General features: G+C 53.3%; 1 protein-coding gene and 1 pseudogene across 1 annotated transcript; both read left to right on the top strand.

Moving 5' to 3' along the window:
- The first annotated feature begins 592 nt into the window (after nucleotides 1-592).
- On the top strand, nucleotides 593-6,160 carry LOC131569414 (translocon-associated protein subunit beta-like; annotated as a pseudogene).
- Nucleotides 6,161-9,139: 2,979 nt separating this feature from the next.
- LOC131569413 (cilia- and flagella-associated protein 45-like) lies at nucleotides 9,140-12,716 on the top strand. Its single transcript, XM_058821618.1, is given in 12 exon segments — nucleotides 9,140-9,291; nucleotides 9,293-9,404; nucleotides 9,406-9,554; nucleotides 9,872-10,013; nucleotides 10,344-10,514; nucleotides 10,662-10,840; nucleotides 10,975-11,104; nucleotides 11,325-11,471; nucleotides 11,578-11,691; nucleotides 11,896-12,089; nucleotides 12,243-12,467; nucleotides 12,638-12,716. Coding segments are annotated over 12 exon segments (1,794 nt in total).
- The last annotated feature ends 6,820 nt before the right edge of the window (nucleotides 12,717-19,536 follow it).

The following is a 19,536-nucleotide window of genomic DNA, read 5'->3' as shown; positions in this document are numbered from 1 at the left end:
GGATCCTGAGGCCTTTCTCCCACTTGAGGTAATCCGCTTGATAGATACAGGCACAGGGGAACTCTCGGGGATTCCTGCAGGGCTGCAAACACCAAAAGGTTTCTTATGCTGCTGGCTTTGCACTAGGGAGGTCGGGACACCTCTTGTTCGGCGGCAGCAGAAGACTGCAGATTGTCTTCGGGCAGTGAGTCAAGCAGGGAGTACTGATTGCAGGAAAGGAGACCCTGGGGCTCTGTGCACCCGATTCTTGAGGAATTTAGCCCTATTCCTTCTCCTTCACTCCTTCCTCACTACTCTACACATTCCCCGCGGACCTGGGCAGGCTGCTCGTGTGGCCAGAGCTACTTGTCGTGCCAAGATACATCTGCTGCTCTTCTACAGAGCCTTCCCACGAAAGCCCGGCCCAGCGCAGCACGGCGCGCCGCCCGCCACTACTTCCGCCACCGCGGGCAATGGGCAGCGTAGGAAACGTGCCCTGCGCAGGCGCGGAGTCCCTTCGTGTTCACGAGCCTAGACTCCGTTTCCCAGGGGGCATAGGGCTTTCCTGTGACGCCATTTGTGTGCGTTATTTCCGCCGCGGTTGCGCTGATTCGTCTTTGCAGCGTTGGCGGCGGGAGAGACGGTGAGGGGCGGGAGGCTCGGGGCAGCTGGAGTCTGTGTCCTCGGTCCTCGGGACGACTCAGTAGGAGAGAATCGCTCGTGAGCTCTGAGGGGCCAGGAAGGACCGGCCGGTTTCTGGAGCTGGAACGTCAGAGCCGGGGTCTTCCGCGGGCAGTGTGGGTGAAACCCGACGATTTCCTGTTGGGAGGTGTCCTTGAGCCCCTCTGGGCCCCTGGGCTTCGTGAGTGGGCAGGAGCAACCTGGGCTGCATGCGCTGCTGTGCGGCTGCAGCAGGGCACGACTGGGGGGAAGGAAGGGGCTTCTGGCACCCGCGCTGGGACGGGCTGGGCAGGCGGGTCCGTGCCAAGCCCGGGAGGTTCAGCGAGGCCAAGGGCAGGTGTTGCACCTGCATTAGGGCAACCCGAAACACAAACAGGCTGGGGGAGAATGGATGGAGAGCAGCCCTGGGAAGGATGTGGGGGCATGGGACATTGACAAGAAGCTCAGCACGCTGTGGCAACGTGCATTGGGAGCCCAGAAAGCCAACACTGTCCTGGGCACATCCCCAACAGCGTGGGCAGCGTGTGAGGGGGGGATTCTGCCCCTCTGCTCTGCTGAGACCCTGCCCTGCAGAGCTGCCTCCAGCTCTGGGCTCCCCAGCATAGGGAGGACAATGAGCTGCTGCAGTGAGCCCAGGGGAGGCCACAGAGATGATCCAGGGGCTGCAGCCCCTCTGCTCTGGACACAGGCTGGGAGAGCTGGGGGTGTTGAGTCTGGAGAGGATTCCAGGGGGACCCTAGAGCCCCTTCCAGGGCCTACAGGGCTTCCAAGAGAGTTGGAGAGGGACTTTGGACAAGGGCCTGGAGTGACAAAGCAAGGCTTCCCACTGCCAGACGGCAGAGTTAGATGGGATATTGGGAAGAAATTGGTGCCTGTGAGGGAGGTGAGTCACTGGCACAAGTTGTCCAGAGAAGCTGTGGCTGCCCCATCTGTGGAAGCATCGAAGGCCAGGTTGGATGGGGCTTGGAGCAGCCTGGGCTAGTGGAAGGTGTCCTTGCCCATGACAGGGGGATGCAATTGCATGGTCTTTACAGTCCTGTCCAATCCCAGCCACCCTGTGACTGTGGAAGGCAGAGGCCCTGATATTGAAGCAGTTTTTGCTTCACAATTTTTGAAAGCCCTATCAAGTGTCCTCACTGGTCACATCTGTAGTGTTCCCGTTTTCTCCTTGTCCTCTCAGCAGAGTGGCTGCAGAGACAATGTGTTTGGATAAGTCAGACCACGTGGCCTGAAGCAGGGACATGTGCAGAGGATCATAAAAGCCACTGGAGGGAATTGGTGGTTCTCAGTGGCTGGAAATAGGGAAGAATAATGTTGGAAGTGAGGAGCTGTGCTTTCTAAAAACTAATTCTGTTGTGTAAGACAGCACTGGAAAGTTGCCAGGCTTTCCAAGGGCAATTAACTGTTAGTTGCTAAAACTGATGAAAGTAGTAACTGATGAAAGCTTTTGCTCTGGAAGTTACTAGAAGAGGCTTAGCGATTGGAAAGCTTTGCCCGTTATTGAGATGTGCAGGGACAGGGCTTGGACTTGATGATGCTTTTGGGTGCCTTTCAACTCAGGATGTTTCATGATTCTGTCAAAGGGAGTGGTACTGGCAGGGCTTTGAAAGGGGACAAGATCGTGAACTTTTCTTCCATGGCTGTAGATTTGGGACAGTGCTGTGTCTCACAAGCAAGTGTTCAGAGATTTCAAATGATCAGTGACATTCCATTTCTTTGTGTTTCTAGATGAAGCTCCCGCTTCTTGCTGTGTTTGCTCTGGTGTCTGTGGCTCACTGTGAGGATGGTGCCAGGCTCCTGGCCTCCAAATCCCTGTTAAACAGATATGCAGTGGAGGGCAAGGACTTGACTTTGCAGTACAGCATCTACAATGTTGGCTCCAGGTAAGCTCTGTCCAGGCTTCAGTACTGACCACGAGCAAATGTTCTCTGTGTGGCTGCAGGGTTGGCAAGGCAATTTCTGAGCTCCATGATGTGCTATTGCTTTTTGCTCCCTCTAACTCTGAGCTTTCGAGCACTGCCTGAAGGATTGACCCTGAAATTTTCCTATTCCTTCCTCTTCCCTGCTTTCACCTCATGGCTGCTGAAGCTGTCAGTCCAGCATGATATAGTTCCTGTGGTGTCCTGTGACACTGTGTTCCCCACGCATGCAGCTCTCTTTCTTGGCTTTGTAAGCTGTTTTTCACATTTATTCTTTTTAATGAAAATTCCTTTTTGCTATTAGGATTAACTCAGGACCTGTCAAAGATAAAACAGAACTTCCACCATGCTGGTAAAAAGCGTCATTTGCAGAATGAAAAGCTGACTGAAAAAATGCAGGACACTATTAAAGGGCTTTGAGATTTTGGTTTTTGATATTTTTTTTTAAGGCAGAATAATGCATACTGAGTGCAGTACTGCTAATAGAAGAATATATGGTGCTGTAATGTTGAATTGATACAACACTAATGAGATCCTGTAATTTTATATGTGGGATTTGGTTATTATTTAGGCCAGCATGTGTATCCATGGGATGGTATCTGAAGTTCAGCAAACTGCCAAATTGTGTTGTGGAAAAATGGTGGTTTTCCTGTCCTTGTGTTTGTTTCTCTCAGCTTTGCCTTCCTCCCTCTGCAGTCTCCCTGTAAGATACCTCAACTCTCCTCCCTGTCTTCTACTGGTGACATTTTATCTCTGAAAAACCAATTCTTCGATTTGGTCAAGATGGAAGTGTGAGTGCACTTTGCTGCAGAGCCTATGAGCAGATGGCAAAGCATAAGATTCCTGTCTCATCCTTCTCTTTGTTGTGTTCAGTGCTGCCCTAGACGTGGAGCTGTCGGATGATTTTTTCCCCCCAGAAGATTGTGGCATTGTCTCTGGCATGCTCAAGGTCAAGTGGGACAGAATTGCTCCATATCTTTTCATGCTTTGAAATTTCTTCCCACTCTCTTTCTTGCCCCTGAGTATCCTGCAGCTTCATCCTATCTTCATCTGCTGTCCCTGAAATTCCTTCCAGAGCCTGGACAGGGTGCCAGATCCAAACCCCCCTCTTCTGGATGGTGCAGTGTAAAAACAAAGTTCCTTGCAGACAGGACCAGGTCCCGGGGTAGTTCCTCTGCCTGTGGAGGAGCAGCTGGGTCAGGCTTGGGTGGGTCTGGCTGTCTATGACCACGAGCACTCAGATCTGTTAGCAGCACTGACTTGTTCACCTGGCTCCTGGTTGCTCGTTCACATCTCCTCACTTTTCTTCCTGGGCTGAAATATAACAGTGTTCCTTAACGTCCAGCTCCCAGAGCCAGCAACCTGTCCCACACCGTGGTTCTACGGCCTCTAAAGGCTGGGTACTTCAACTTCACCTCTGCCACCATCACGTACCTGGCACAGGAGGGTGCCCAGGTGGTGGTAAGTGCCTAATTTATGGGATCCCTGCAGACACACCTGACCGTGCTCCCAGAGCTGCATGGTTGCAGCGATGCATGTCTGTGTTGCTCTCACCCTGGCCAGTTCTGGAGCAAGCAGGAAAGGTGGCAAAGCCTGTCTTTTCCGTGCCTTTTCCAGGTTGGCTTCACCAGTGCTCCTGGGCAGGGAGGAATCCTGGCCTAGCGTGACTTCGACAGGAGGTTCTCACCTCACTTTGTGAGTACCTTTCAATTGACAGTGGAAAAGTGCAGCAGGCAGCTGCAGCCCAGTGTGGTGGCTTCCTGCTTGCACATCATGTCTGTGGCTTGCTCTGCAGTCACCTGGAGAGCTCCAGAGGGAGCTGGAGTTGGTTCCTGTCAGTTCTCCAGAGAACTGTCACACTCAGCGGCTTAGTTTCCATCCCAGCTCCCTGTGTGAAGGAGCCGCACTGTGGCATTTGAGGCAGAAAATCTGAGAGTAGACTCTTAGAATCTCCTAGGCTGGAAGGGACCCACAAGGATTGTGGAGTCCAACTCCTGGCTCTGCAGAGGACAACCCCAGGAATCGCAATCATGTGCCTGTCAGCCCTATCCAAACTCCTTGAGCTCGTGTCAAGCTCGGTGCTGTGACCACTTTCCTGGGGAGCCTCTTGCAGTGCCTGGGAGAGCATCCTCTGGGAGAAAGAGCCTTTTCTTACTATCCAGCCTTAATGTCGGCTGTTCTGACACAGCTGCGGGTGCTCCCTTGGGTCCTGTCACTGGTCACTGAGGGCAGACGTCAGCACCTGCCCCTCTGCTTCCCCATGTGAGGAAGCTGCAGAGAGTGTGAGGTCTCTCCTGCCTCTCCTCCTCTGACCTCATTGCTTTAAGACTCCCCTGGCCTGGATTGTTTTGACTTTTCTCTTAACAATTTCTCCCTCTAGCTGAATTGGGCGGCATTTGGTGTGATGACCCTGCCCTCCATCAGAGTCCCTCTGCTGCTCTGGTACTCGAGCAAGAGGAAGTATGACACCCCCAAGAGCAAAAGAACTGAGCAGAGTCCAATGCTAGCAGCAGCAGCCCAGAGCTCGGGAAAGGACACCCCGGAACCCTCAAGAAGAGCATCTGGGTTGGGATGGCCCGTCCCCCGCGAGGTGCTGCCTGCATCGTGCTTCAGCCCTCTGGGCAAAGGATTCAGTGGCTGCAGCAGCAGATGTGAGGTGTCCTCTGTGTTTGAATGGAGAAACAAGCAAACAGAAAAAAGAACAACCAGAAGTCCCAAACTGCCTTGTCCAACCCCTTTGAAGGCAGAACGTCTCTCTCCTCTGCAGCTGCAGCAATCCGAGCAGTGAAGCATGTTAGTGCCCAGAGGGGCCTGTCTGTGGGGCTCTGCTGCCTCCAGCACCCATTTGCCTGCTGCAGTTTTCTGCAGGGTGTCATATCTCAGGGTCCCCTCAAGGTGCTGCCTGCCCTTTGGGACAGATACTGCTCTGGTGACACCACAAACCTGATTTGATGGAGGATGTCACAGCTGCTGCTTTTTCCTGTTGATACTGTTCTGTGACCCACCAGCCTGCCCAGGTCCATGGTGGGCTTGTAAAGCCTTGAGGGTGGAGTGCAGGGAGGAGGATCAGGGTTAAGTTCTAGAAGAATCAGGTGCACAGGTTGGGAAACTCTCCCTGCACTGGGAGAGTTAACTACTCTGCTTAACTACACCCACCCACAGCCCCATCCACATGACAGGCTCCAGCTTTCAGTGGATCAGGACATGTTCTCTGCCATCAGGTCTTTTCCTGTGCCATTCTCTGACCCTCTGTCCCTTTGGATGACACTGAACCACCTGGGACACAAAATGGCCATTGGTGGCTGAGGAGGGCTAAGGGCCCTGCTAAGAGGGGACAGGAGCAGCGCCACCTTCCCGACCATCCCTGTGTCGTCAGCCATGTGCACTGGCTGTCACTCGCTGCTGTGGCCACTGCTCCACTGGCTCTTCAGATGAAGAGGAAGGAAGCAAGGTCACCTCTTTTGTCCCCACGTGTAGGTGGCCCTTGGTGAGGGCAGGGTGAGGACCTTGTCGGACATGGGGTGATGGTGGTACATGGTGGGGACATGGTGTTGCCTGAATTTGGAGGCTGAGGTGGTGTGGGGAGCCAGCGATGGGTGTCCAGGGGAATGGGGTACCCAGGGATGGGGGTCCCAAGGGTTGGGTGGACTCAGACTTGGGGATGAGGGTCCCAGAACAACGTGACCTCCAGGGATTTCTGATTATGGGGTGGGGGCTGAGGGATGGAGATGCCAGGGGAAAGGATGGACCCCTGTCAGAATGGGGGTCCTGGGGGAATCAAGGGAAGGGGTGTCTCAGGGTCTGGAATTACCAGGATGGGGTTCCTTGGGAATGGATATCCTGAGGAATTGCAGTCCAGGATTGGGGGCCCCAGGGAAGGGGAGACAGAAGGAAATGAGGTTCCATGGTTGGGTTCCCAGGGGAATGGGGATGCCAGGGATGGGCAGTGGCTGGGTGGGCCCATGGGTCACAGCTTCTTCCCTGGGTGCCTCAGATTTTGGGCATGACCCAGGGCGTAGCATTGCCTCCCTGGGGTGCTTGTTTCCTGTGCATGCATCACATGGGGGTCCTGGGTAGCTCTGCCTCTGTGCCCTCCCCTGCCCTTTTCTTCTCTTTCTTTCTTTCTCTTTTTTTTTAATTTTTCCTCATTTTTGTGGCATGTTCCCTCACCCCCAGTTCCTGGCTCAGCAATCCTGGGGAGCACCTGAGCAGGGAACAGGCTGGGGGGACACAAGGGAGGGGGAAAATGGGGAGAGGTGGTGCAGAGAAGAGTGGGGAGGCCATGGGGGATGGACGTGTTTGGCTGTGCCCTCTCAACAATTTCTTTTTCCTGGACAAGAAGGAAGAGGCTGTTTGTGCTGAGAGTAAGATGGGAAAGGGGAGCAGACTCTGTCCTGGGAGGCACATCTAGGGGAGTCCTGTCCTGGGAGGTCCCTGTTCTGGGGTTCACCTGGGGGAAACCAGTCCAGGGGTTGACACATCATGGCATGGGGGGTCCTGCCCCTGGGGGTGGTGGTGCCACCTGTTGAAGAGATGGCATATCTTCGGGACCCCTGTCAGTGCAAGGGTGGGGCCCAGCCATGGCCCAGCCCCACTGCACAGGGATGGCCATTGCCCAGCCCTGCTCTGGCCAGCCCCAGGGGGCATCCAGCACCTGAGGGTCCCCCCTGCCCCCTTGGCTTTGATTCTGGCAGCTCTAGAGCTGCTGCAGGGGTGAGAATTCTGTGGGGGAAAATGGCCTGCGTGTTGTTTGCTCAGTCTTGCAAGAAGCACAAACCCCAAAGGGAGGCCAAGCAGTGGCTCTGTGAGGGCCTTTGATGGTTTTCAGAGCAGGACTGGATGGAAAGCCCCCATGCAAGGGCAGCTGTGAGGGAACCAGTCTGGAAATGCAACAATTGATCATTTGTTCCCTCTTGCCAAGGGACTGAGAGAACCACAAAACTACTGAAATCCCACAACAATCTGCTCAACAACCTGACCTGGACCCTCCTTCTCCTTCCTGCCAGATGCCCTGCACCCACCACAGCCGTTCTCTCACTGCCCTCCACACCTGGATGGGGAGAGAAAATTGAACAAAAGGTTCCTGGTTTGAGACAAGGACCAGGAGAGATCACTCATCAAATCCTGTCACGGGAAATGCAGGCTCAGAATTAACAACATGAATTGAATATCTGCTGACAAAATCAGAGCAGGATAAGGAAAAGTCAAATAAACCCTTCAAAAAACCTTCCCCCCCACCCCAAACTCCTTCCTGGGCTCTCCCTCCTCCCTCCAGCAGCGCAGGGAGATGGGAAGGGAGGCCCCAGGCAGTTCAGCACAGGTTGTTTCTGCTGCTGCTCAGCCAGAGTAGTTGCAGTCCTTGCCCTCCTCCACCAAACTGGGGTTCCTGCCTTCCACAGGAGTCTTCTCCAGCGATTTCTGCAGCGGGAGTCCTTCCTGCGGGCTGCAGCTCTGCCCCAGCTGCTCCAGGCTGAGGCCCTTCCTTGCCCATGCTCAGTGTCCCGGGAACTGCTCAAGCAGGGGCTTCCCACGAGCTCACAGCTTCCTTCGGGCATCCTCTGCTTGGCCGGGGCTCCTGCAGCGTTGCAGCAGGGTGTCTGCTTCCTGGGGACCCCCACAGGCTTTGGGCAAATCCCTGGAGACCCTCATGCCCCTCCTTCCTTCCTGCAGGGCTGTTCCTCTCGCAACCTCGGAGTGAAAACCACATTCACTCTCCTGTGAAAATTTAAAAAGTTTAATAAAGGACAATAGGAGACAAGGACCCTAGAGCAAAGGTTGGCACTCAGCCAAGAGCACACTGTTCTCTTCGGGGATACCCCTTAAATATCTTTTCCCTTATATCAATCAGCCTGTCGCGTAGTAAACTTTTCCCCCAAATTAGTTTACATGTTCCAAGAACTGTTCAGCATATCTCCTCCTTGGATCCACCTTTTTAGAGGATGCATATTCCTGGGTTGTTCTTTTAGTCCTTTTTTATCATCGTCTTCCGTTTTGGGCCTTGGTCCACACTGTCTTCAGAGGATGGGTGTTGATAGTTGGCATATCTGTAGCAGGTGTCCTCATCCTGTGTTCATTGGATGTTATGCAATCCAAGCAGGCATTTTAATACAAGCATACTTATATCAGCTATTTCAATACTATGTCTAAGATTAATTAATACTAGAAATAAAAATGATATCTTTATAACAAAGCTACTTTCACATCGCACATACAAAATCCATTTTAATATTTGCAAAAAGCCAATATCATAATATGTATCTATAACACTCGGGTTCCTCTTGGCTGCCGCAATTCCATCTCTGCCTCCCCTTGGATTTGCCCTTCCCAGCTCTCGGAGCTTTCACACCAACATACCCGTCCCCCATCTGCTCTAGGACATCCTGTGAGTCCCGGAAGCTGTTGGGGGCGCTGCCATGGCAACAGTCGGTCCCGACATGTCTCGACAGTGGCTTTGGGCTCTTTGTCACAATCGGTTCAGACACATCCCAACCGCTGGTCCCATCACATTGGAATGTCGGCTCCAGGACATTGTCACATCTCCCGCACTCTATGAGAGTGCCATGGCAGCCGCAACTACCGGCTCAGGATCTCAGTCCCTCTGTCCGGGAGACTCCTCCCGGGGATCCCTCCTCCCGCGCCGTCGGCAGCTTCGCCCACCAGGATTTCAGTCCCTCCTTCCCAAGGTCTGCCCCCGGTCTTCGCCTCACCCCCAGCCCCTCCGGCCCCTTTCGGTCGTGCCCCTGAGGGCACGTCCCGACTGAGGGTCCAGAGCTCCTCCCAGGATCTGTTGGCGTCCAGGGAGCACTGTGCGGGGATTTCGGATCCCTCACATCGTCCTTTCCCACAGGTTACGGGCTCCAGCAGCCCCATTGTGATCCTTCAGGATGTGCCCAAACCGCCTGAATCACAGCTCTCTGTCAGATACAAACCAAAGACCACCAGAATCATCACCAGGGACCTGATCCGGGACCTCGTGTAAGGCTGTGCCCGAGTCCTGAGGGGTTTTGGGGGAATGGGTGTCAGTGCAGCATCCCACAATCTCTAGGGAGCAGGGACTGGCAGTGTGCCCTGGCCACCCCTGGGGATCCTGCCCCCTGCATCCCTGCCTGGTGCCACTTTCACCACACTTTCCCTTCCTGCCTCACCCCAAAACAAGAGAGCCAGGTCTCCACGGCTTCCCCAGCACTTCCCATATTGATCTGGGCTGACATGGTGGCTGAGTGGGCAGCTCAGGGAGCACAGGGACCTGTTGGGGTCACCATGCCACTAAGCTCTCTCTCTGTGCTCCCCAGCATTCCCCAGGAGAAGCCCCAGCCGTGTCTCATCATTGGAGAAAAGGAATATGAGAAACTTAAGGAATCAGCTCGAGCCCTGACTGAGGTGGAGCGTTGGGACAGGCTGAAGACGCTGAGAGCCAGACAGGACGCTGCTTTTGTAGGCATTTCCCTTTCTGCTTCCCCCTTTTCCTGCTCCACAGCTGGGTTTGAGGGGTGGTGGCTCCCGCAGGGGGTCCTCCCTCTGTCCACCACATTTTGGGGCGCAGGGTAGGCTGCAGGGCTCAGGGCTCCACTGAGAGCTGGGCAGCATCCCTGAAATTGTGCCCAGCACTGCCAGCCTTCAAAGGGCATGGGGTGTCTGCCCAGAGGTGTGGGGAGGGGTGCCCATGGATATGCCATGAGTGTCAGGAGTGCAGCACCTGAAGTGTGACCCCTGTGAGCCCTTGGGAAGGTGCCCAGGATTGGGCAGCGCTCTCTGTACCCATAGGAAGCCCTAAAAAAGGCCCAGATCGAGGAGCAGAGAAAGGCAGAGCTGGAGGACAAGAGAGACCACGGGAGAGACGTGGATGAGGAGCTGCAGCAGGAGGAGCAGAAGCTGCTGCAGCGGGCGACGAGGATGAGGCTGGAGCAGGAGGAAGATGTGCGGGAACTGAACGCGGTAGGGCCGGCGCTCCCCTCTGTCACCTGGCATTGCTGAGTCTCCCCTGCTCCTTGTGCTCCCAGGCTCTTCCTCTCCTTCCCTGGCCCTCCCTGCTCCCTGTGTCCCAGTGCGGCTCCGAGCCACAGACACCTCTTGTCCCTACAGCTGTTCCTCAATGCCAAGTGCAACATGATCCGGGACAAGCAAGTCCTGGAGAAGCAGATGATCCTCAAGGAACTGGCAGAGGAAGAGAAGCGCCTGGACAAGATGATGGAAATGGAGCAGGAGAAGGGCATGGAGGTCCAGGAGGAGCTGGAGCGCCAGAGGAAGCAGGAGCTGATGAGGTGAGCAGGAGGCTCCCTCTTCCCCATGGAGGCATCTGGCCCATTCCAACCACACCAGCCCTGTCCATGCCAGCATGCCCATGATGGGGAGCAGGATGAAGCCATAGGAAACCCTTCTGCTCTTGTATTCCCAGAGCCCGGCAGGGCATTGTGAAACAGATGGAGCAGAATGCAGAGGAGCGGGCATTGAGGGCTGAGGAGCTGTACCAGGAGGGCCAGAGGCAGCTGGAGCGACTGGAGCAGATGAAGAGGGAGGATCGGAAGGTGGGAGCAGGGAATAGGGAGTTGCGGGGAGGTTTCCACGTGGCTGGAAAGGGATTGGCAGAGCTAGATCAGCCACACTCAGGGAGTGGGGACAGCAGCCAGCAGGATCAGAGCTCTAGTCCCTTGGGGACATTGTGACATCCAAAGCCTTCCTGCCCTGGGTGACAAGGATGGAAGAGCACTCGACTTGGTGATCTCCAGCCCTGCATGGCATTTCCAGGCCTGGGAGCAGAAACAGGAGCGACTAAAGCAAATCCATGCTGATATTAAACGTTTCAACATGGAGAGCCAGAGGCTGAAGGATCAACAGCGGGAGCAGGAGAGGTTGGAGGATGAGCGGGTGCTGGAGCAGCAGCGGCAGAAGGCTGTAAGAGCAGTGGGCTCCTGGTGGGGTGGGCAGGGGCTGCAGGAGCTGTCCTTGGGCTCTGTCTCATCCTGGGCTCTGTCCCACCCTGGGGCTCTGACCCCTGTAGGAGCGTGAGGCCGCCTTGGAGGCGGAGCAGCAACAACTGCGTCTGGAGAAGGAGAAGGAGCTGGCCCGGCTCAGGGCCACACAGGAACGGGCCCAGGACTGGCAGGCAGAGCAGGTGAGTGGCCCAGGAACAGGTGATGTGCTCCCCTGCCACCGTCCCTGTCCCCAGACTGGTGAAGGGGCAGCGCCCCTGGATGTGGGGGGTCTCTAGGACCAGCCCCTGGAACCAGGGTACATCCTGGAGCAGAGCCAAAGCCACGGCCAAGGGCTTCCAAAGGTGCCCCTGAGGGAAGCTCAGCACTGTCCCCTATTTGGGCAGGATGCTCTGAGAGCCAAGAGGAACCAAGAGGTCGCAGACCGGGAATGGCGGCGGCGGGAGCTGGAGAAGGCGCGGAAGAAGGCCGAGCTGGAGCAGCAGCTGAAGCAGGACCGGCTGGAGCAGGTGGCCCAGAAGGAGCAGTACCTGGCCATGCAGGTGCAGCAAGACCGCCAGGAATTCCAGAGGGTGCTCAGGTGAGGCACGTGGGACTGAGGGATGGCTGAGGTGGTGGCCAGGGGGCTCCCAGTTTCAGCTAGTTGCTCTAGGGGCTCCAGTGCCAGCCCAGGTGCTGTGCCAGGTGTGAGGGGCTGTGGCAGGGTCCCTGAGCCAGCCCAGCTCTTCCACAGGGCCCATCAGGAGCAGCTGGAGCGGGAGAAGCTGGAGCAGGAGCAAAGGGAGCTCCAGCAGCGTGCCCATGCCGAAGATCTCCGGCGGCAGATCCAGGAGCTGCAGCAGCAGCGGCAGAGGGAGCGGGCGGCCGGCATTGAGGAGGGCCGGCGGCTGCAGCAGGAGGTCCGGCAGCGCAGCCAGCGCCTCACCCAGTTCAGGCAGCAGAAGCTGCAGGAGTTCAGGTCAGGGGCTGCCAGTGCTGCTTCCCTGGGCTCCTTGGGCTCCCCAAATCCTTCCTAGTGTCCCAGCCTGGGCCACCTCCCAGCTCCCTCTGCATCCTCAGCAAATGGGACCTGCTGTGGGGCGAGAGTCCCAGATCCATTGGGAACCTGATGGATTCTTTCCTCTGCAGAGCCACTGGAATGCCCGAAAAGTACTGTGCCCAGGTGGAGCGCAAAGCCCAGAGCCAAGCCAGCAGAGCCCCCTCCTAGGCCCAGCCCCACCAGGAACCAGCTCCAATTCCCCACGGATTTGGGGCTCCATTTGCATTGACTAAATTTTCCAATAAACAGTGTTTCTGAGAAGATGGTGTTTTCTGTCCTTCCCTGGTCTCAGGGCTGTTTGGGAGGACCTGCCCTCAGGGCTGGAGGAGCCTTGAGGCTCCTTGTCCCACGTGTCCCACTCTGGGGCTGTGTTACAGGTTTGGGCTTAGTAGTGGATTTTTGCCATTTGTCAACTGAAAGATGATGGAAGAAAGAGGGGGTGATACCCCAGGGATGGATGGCAGGTGAGTGAGTTAACAAAAGAAGTGGGTGATCGCTCTGGCTGACCATCTGTTATAAACAATCCAGACCCCAAGTGGGAATGAGTTATAGAAGTTTTACTGAGAACAAAAAAAATCAGCAAAGCAAAAGAGACTGTGCTTGGGAGCATGGCAAAATGCCAGAGGCTCATGCACAAAAATGATGGGTCCATCTTTTATACCCCTGATATTGCATCAGCTTTATGCACATTTATGCGTATTCTGTGACTAGGAAGGACTGGCAGAAACACCGCATTCTAAGTGGCCCAGATGCCCTATGGATCCCGAGCATTGACTACCCCAGGAACAGGTACTTCGAAGACCCAAAGGGAAGTCGATGGGCTTTTGGAATTGCTGCTGTGGAAACAGAAGGAATTGAGCAACTGAACACCTTGCCAAGACTGTCCAGTTGGTTCTGGACATCACCAAATGAGAGAAGTGGCCAAAGCTCTCCCTCTGCACTGACTCATGGATGACAGCCAATGCTCTGTGGAGGTGGCTGGACAGATGGAAAGAGGCCAATTGACAATGTAAAGAGAAACCCATCTGGGCTTCTGAAATGTGGCAAGCCATCACCATCCAGGTGGAAAAGCCGATTGTGAGAGTCCACCATGGAGATGCACACGTGCCTAAGAGTCAAGTCAACAAGGAACATTGGAATAACGAACTGGCAGACCAGGTTCCCCCAGTCAAAACATCACAGGTTGATCTGGACTGGCAGCACAAGGGAGAGTTGTTTCTGTCTCCATGGGCCTCAGGTCATCAGGGCAGAGATTTCACTTCTAAGTGGGCACAAGGCTAAGGGGTGGATTTAACCATGGACGCCATCTCCCAAGTTACCCATGAGTGTGAGATGTGCTGCCGTTAAGTAGGCTGAGAGAGTAAAGCCTCTGAGGAATGGTGGGCATTGGAATAAGTAGAGGTAGGGAAAGGCCTGGGAGTTTGATTACATTGCAGTGCCACAAACCCGCCAAGGTAAGTGCTATGTGCTCACCATGGTGGATGCAACCACCATGGCAGGAGGTGCACCCAGTGCCTCACACTACTGCCCAGCACGCCATCCTGGGCTTGGAAAAACAAGTCCTGTGGTGACATGGCACCCCAGAGCTAATTGAGTCAGATCGTGGAACTCATTTCAGGAATAGCTTATTTACCACCTGGGCAAAAAAGCACAGTGTGGAGTGGATGTATCACATCCCCTACCATGCACCATCTGCTGGGAAGGTTGAACAGTGTAATGGATGGTTGAAAACGACTCAAAGAGCTTGCATCGGGAGACCTTCGAGCACTGGGATCAGCATTCAGCAAAGGCTACATGGCCAGTCAACACCAGAGTCCCTTCACACTGCAGATGGAGATAAGGTCCCTGTGAAAAACACCAATCACTTGTTTTTTTATTACTATTAAACTTTAAAAGTTTAATAGTAATAAAATGGTTATAAAAATAGTAATACAATTAGAATAATAATAATTTGGACAGTTTGAATTAGGACAATATGAGACAATAGAAACAAAGAGTTGCGGATGTCTGGGTACCTTTTTCGGGGCAGCATAAGTCCAAAAAAGGACACCCGTTAACAAAGGATTAACCCTTAAAAACAATAGCCTGTTTCATATTCATACATCTCATACATGATGCATAAATTCCATTAAAATACAGGATTCTGTCTGGTCATCGTCAACTTCTTCCTCATAATCCTAACAGTGTCATCCTGCCCAAGCAAGGTGGGCAGAAGTTAGTTTCTCCTGATAATGGAGCAATAAATTCTCTTTCTTTGAAAGATTTAGGTGTCCTGTGTCTGCTGTCTTGGTGAGAGTTCTTTCTTTGGGAAAAATGTATCCTACGTAGCATAGTTTCTATTTTTACATTTTGTTATATCCTAAAACTATATTTAACACAGTACTTAACAGAATTAATACAGCATTACTTTCTAACACAAAACATATAATACTCATTTTAATATTTGCGAAAAGCCAATCATAAAATATGCATTTTTCACAGTCTCTGTGGTACAGCTGAGAGGCCTGTTAGGGAAAACAGTTTGGATTAACCATGCCTCAGGAAATGACAAACCCACTCATGAGATTGTTTTTGCTCAAGGACCAGGTTGCACCTGGTTGGTGACACAAAAGGCAGAGAAACATGGTGTATCCCTCAAGGAGATCTTATCTTTGGGTGAGCTGTCCATGATGCCACTGCACCTGTAGCTGTATCTTGATTTGTATATATATATATAATTTGAATAATGCAAGTATGTATACAGTTGAAAAGTCTTAAGTTCAATGTTGATATGGGAAAAAAATTCAGGATGGGTAATGTTATGGGTTTAGGGTTCTCGGTGAATTTTTTCCCATTGTCATGCTGAAGGTGCTGGGAGTGGGAAGGGGGTGACTCCTAGATGAACAGCCAGCAGTCAAGTCACATGGAAAGAGTGGCTGATAGCCCTGGCATTCCAACAGAATCACTTGGAGGGGAATAAACCTTTTAAATTTTAAAAGTGTTCAGTTGTTTCTCACAATGGGGCACTCATCTGGGATATAAAATCTCTTTTATGGCCCAGGAGATTTCAAATGAATGGCACACCCCTGCTGATTTTATCAGATCAAGTGAGTACTAGTGCGTGTAAGAGCTAAGAGTAATGCTTAAAGTGTGAGTGAAGTAGTGTGCTTGGGGTGGGTATGAGACTTAGAAGATCCTCATAAATATTTTTAGCCAGATTGAAATTTCCATAATCCAGATGTATAAAAGTCAGCTTGAGACAATAAATTGGACCCGTCCTGGTCTGTTGAAGCTTTAAGAAATTGGATGGTCGGATGAAAAAGAACAGAAGGACGTGTGGTGGGGGAAGAAAGTGGGGACCCTGTCACTGGTGGGATGTGTGTGAAAGAGGGAGTGAGAAGCTGCAGGCAGGATGTACAGAAGAGGAAAGCAGGGAACCTGTGGCCAGCAGGATGCATGAAATTGAAGGATTTGTAGGGGCCAGAGAGCACCTGAGGGTTGCCAGATTGAGAGTCACGGTGTTAGAGTGAGGGCGAATGTCGCCATTTAGTAGAGACAGTGCTCAATGTGGAGGCGAGTAGTCGAGGCAACTTTCCCAACCTGCCAGCATGACAGGGGGTGGGGAGAGCTAAAGATATGAAAGGTAGAGCATCCATTCTGTAGAGGAGCACATGGCTGGTGGTCACAGGGACTCCCAGTGCTGAAAACTTTTTCCTTATTCAGCCCTCTTTTTTGTTAAGGTTTAATAAACATTTGAAATTTTAAAAGTGAGCAGTCGTTTCTCACACCCTGGAAACCCAAGCACTTTCCCCTCCCAGGGAGCCTTCCCCCTGGCCTGTTTGGAGCTGGGTGTCACGATCCGATCCGATCGGCTAGTACAAGTGGGGGTTGTGATGGTTTTTTAACTGATCTCAGAGTGCAAAAAACAACACAAAGGGGATTTCAGTACTAATCAAAACAAATTACACCTTTTACTGAGTGCCCACAGCAAATGCGTAGAAGGATTAGAAAGGAGATAAAGGATAGAGAGAGAGAGAAAGAAGGGGAAGGGGAATATAGCTACCAATGGAGAGATGAAATCCTCGTGGTCCAGCCAATAGATCTGTCTTGTCACATCGAGGAGAATCCCAAAGTCTTGGTTGACTCAGGAGTCTATTATAGTCCTCTGCCAAAGGGGGAACAGGTACAGGACCATGGAGAATAAGTCTGTAGAGAACAAGTACAGACAGTCCAGTTCAGGACCCTTTGTTCCAGGACTGGTTTATATGGGAAGCAGTCTTGGTCCAGTGAACACACGTGCAGGCAACACCTGGCAAACATCCTGCTTCAATCAGGCCAGCATCCCCTGTGTTAGAATTATAGGGGTCTCAGTCTCAGTCCTAGGGAGGGAGCTTCAATCTCCGTCTGTCACAGTGGTTGTGAGGCAGATGAGGAATTTTACATGGGGGATCACCAAAATTACCCCAGAAAGATCATTTGGCCAAAAGGTGGGAAAATTCACAGGCTATTGTGATGAGCGGGGTTTGTGAAGCAGGCGTAAGCTTACAGAGCAAGTCACTCCTGGCCAGGCCCTGCTTGAAGCAGTGTACCATGGTGGCACAGCAAACACACTTGTACACAATCACTTGGCAAGCATCCACCTCGACCAGGCCCAGAACTCTAGTCAGGGTCTTCATGGTCTTAGTCTCTGTCTTTGCGATGATCATGAGGCAAATGAGGGAAACTTCAGACCGTCTCTTACACTGGGCTGCAGATGCCCAGTGGTGCTTTTTCTCTACCACTGCCCCAAGGTTTCTTTGCTACACTGTAGTCCCCACACCCCCTGCCCTGGTGGGACGCCCTACGGCTCCTGCTACAGCTACAGAGTTTATGATATATCTCATCTACCACTCTGAGACTTTGTTCACCCCTGCATTCCCTGTACCCACCCTCTGCCTGCTCGGTGCCCACAATGTCAGTGTCCAGCACCAGCACCTCCCCCTCCTTTGAGCGGGGGGGGGGGGGGGGGGGCAAGGGATCCTGCAGGGATAAAAAGGGTTGGGGGTATGGTCTGGGGAGGAGGGAAAGGCCAGAACTGCCTACTCACCTGTCCTGGGATTTCCTGGTGGCTGCAAGGAAAAGGAGATTGGGCTGTGACTGTGGGACCCCCAGGGCATCTGACCCCCCAGTGACCCCTGAGCTCTCACTGTACCCCTGATTCCCTTTAAGACCTCTGAGCACCACCGAACCCACCGTAACCCCAAACATGGCAGGGAGGGAAACTCCCCCAGGATCCCTGAAGACCCCCCCACCAACATTCCTGCATGATCCTACAGCAGGGATCTCAAAGATCCCAGGATCTCCCATTGCCAGCCCAATATTCCTTAAGGGTGTCCCTTCCTGGGACACCCCAGAACACTCCAAAATGCCCCCACGTCCCCCAGGACCCTGAGAAAAGACTATTGAGGGCTCAGCCCCTGTGGTATTGCACTAAATAGTTACTTAGTTGTTTGCACTGGGTGTTGGGAAATATGTTATTGGGTCACGTGGATGGTATATTCCTTCTCACATGGTTTCTCCCTCACCCCCCTGGTCTCTGTATCCCTGGTGGTCTGCCCCACGGGTGGTCCCTCCCCTCGCCCCTCCCCAATGTTATCCCATTGGCCGCGGTCCTCTTTCACCACCCTCATCACCTGGGGCATAAACCCTACCGCAGGTGAGGCTCCGTCTCTTTGCTACCTGGTGGTCACTGACCTCGGAAGTGTCCCTGGACAAGCAAATAAACTGGATACTGTCACAGACATCTTTTGTGAAAGGTCCTTTCTTTGGGATTTTTCTCCTTTCCGGGGGGCTGTGGCCTCAGCAGCAGATGTGGACGGTGGTTGTCTGCTGCTGTGGAATGCAGCGGGTGCATCCGTGGTTGGTCTTCCGTTAATGTTTGGATTTGCTGACCACTCACGGCGGAGTTGTTCTTGCTTTCTGCCTGGACACAGAACTTTGTTGTTGGTTCCTTTTCTATTCTTAGCTTGCTAGCATTCTGAGATCTTTCCTTCTATTCCTATTAGCATAGTAATGATGTGATATATATCATAAAATAATACATCAAGCCTTCTGAACATGAGGTCAAGATTCTTACCTCTCTCTTCACCCTGGAAGACGCTTGCAAGCCCTGTAACAGGATACTCATCTCCACGTTGGCAGAGAGCACTTTTCATCTTTTGTCTTGTTCATGCAATTCTGTGTGGACTTTAGTGTTGAGCAAGCTAGCTCTGGATTACAATAAGCCTAGAGACTCACAGTTATTGCAGTTACCCACCCCGGCGGTGCCACAAATGACAACCTGTGATGACAGCCAGGAGCAGGAGCAGGAGCAGGAACAGGAGGGTCCTGCTGATCCCCACAGCTACTGCTGGAAACAGAGAGGGACACATGACACATTGGGGTCACCTGTCACCTCAGGGGTCCTACAGCCCTGGTGACCCCGCATGACCCCACCTGTGTCCATGTGTGCCAATGGTGTCATCTCCAGGGCCAGGTCTGGCCTGGAACACATGGTGCCTGTTCCTGCTGGTTGGTGGCCACGCACTGGTAGGTGCCTGAATGTCCCATGTTGATGTCCCCAAGCTCCAGGAGGGGACCTCGGACCACGTCCCGGCCGTCTCACAGCCAGGTGAAGGTGACAGGGGCTGAGCCCACCTGCACTGAGCAGTGCAGGTTCACGGGGTCACCTGCACGCACCTGGTGTGGCAGGGGACCAGGAGAGATGGTGGCATTGGCCACGGGCACTGTGGGGGAGAGATGGGGCTGAGGCTGGAGGGAGGGGCTAGCACCTAGTGTTGGGTAGGGGTACAGGGATGGGATGGAATGGGGAAGATATGGGAGACTGTGGGTGAAAGACACCCAGAACCAGAAGGTCCTGTTTGCACAGAATGTCTTGTGGTGGTAGTGGCCATTACTTAAAGTGGAATGTCATCTGTGGGGTGAGGGTGGGATGGCTGCTATGGGGGGCAGCTGTGGGTCCTGGACATCT

The sequence above is a fragment of the Ammospiza caudacuta genome, chromosome 30 (assembly GCF_027887145.1).
Source record: "Ammospiza caudacuta isolate bAmmCau1 chromosome 30, bAmmCau1.pri, whole genome shotgun sequence".
In the NCBI taxonomy this organism is placed as follows: domain Eukaryota; kingdom Metazoa; phylum Chordata; class Aves; order Passeriformes; family Passerellidae; genus Ammospiza; species Ammospiza caudacuta.
Note: the sequence above shows the minus strand (reverse complement) of the source record. Positions and strands in the feature narration are given on the sequence as shown.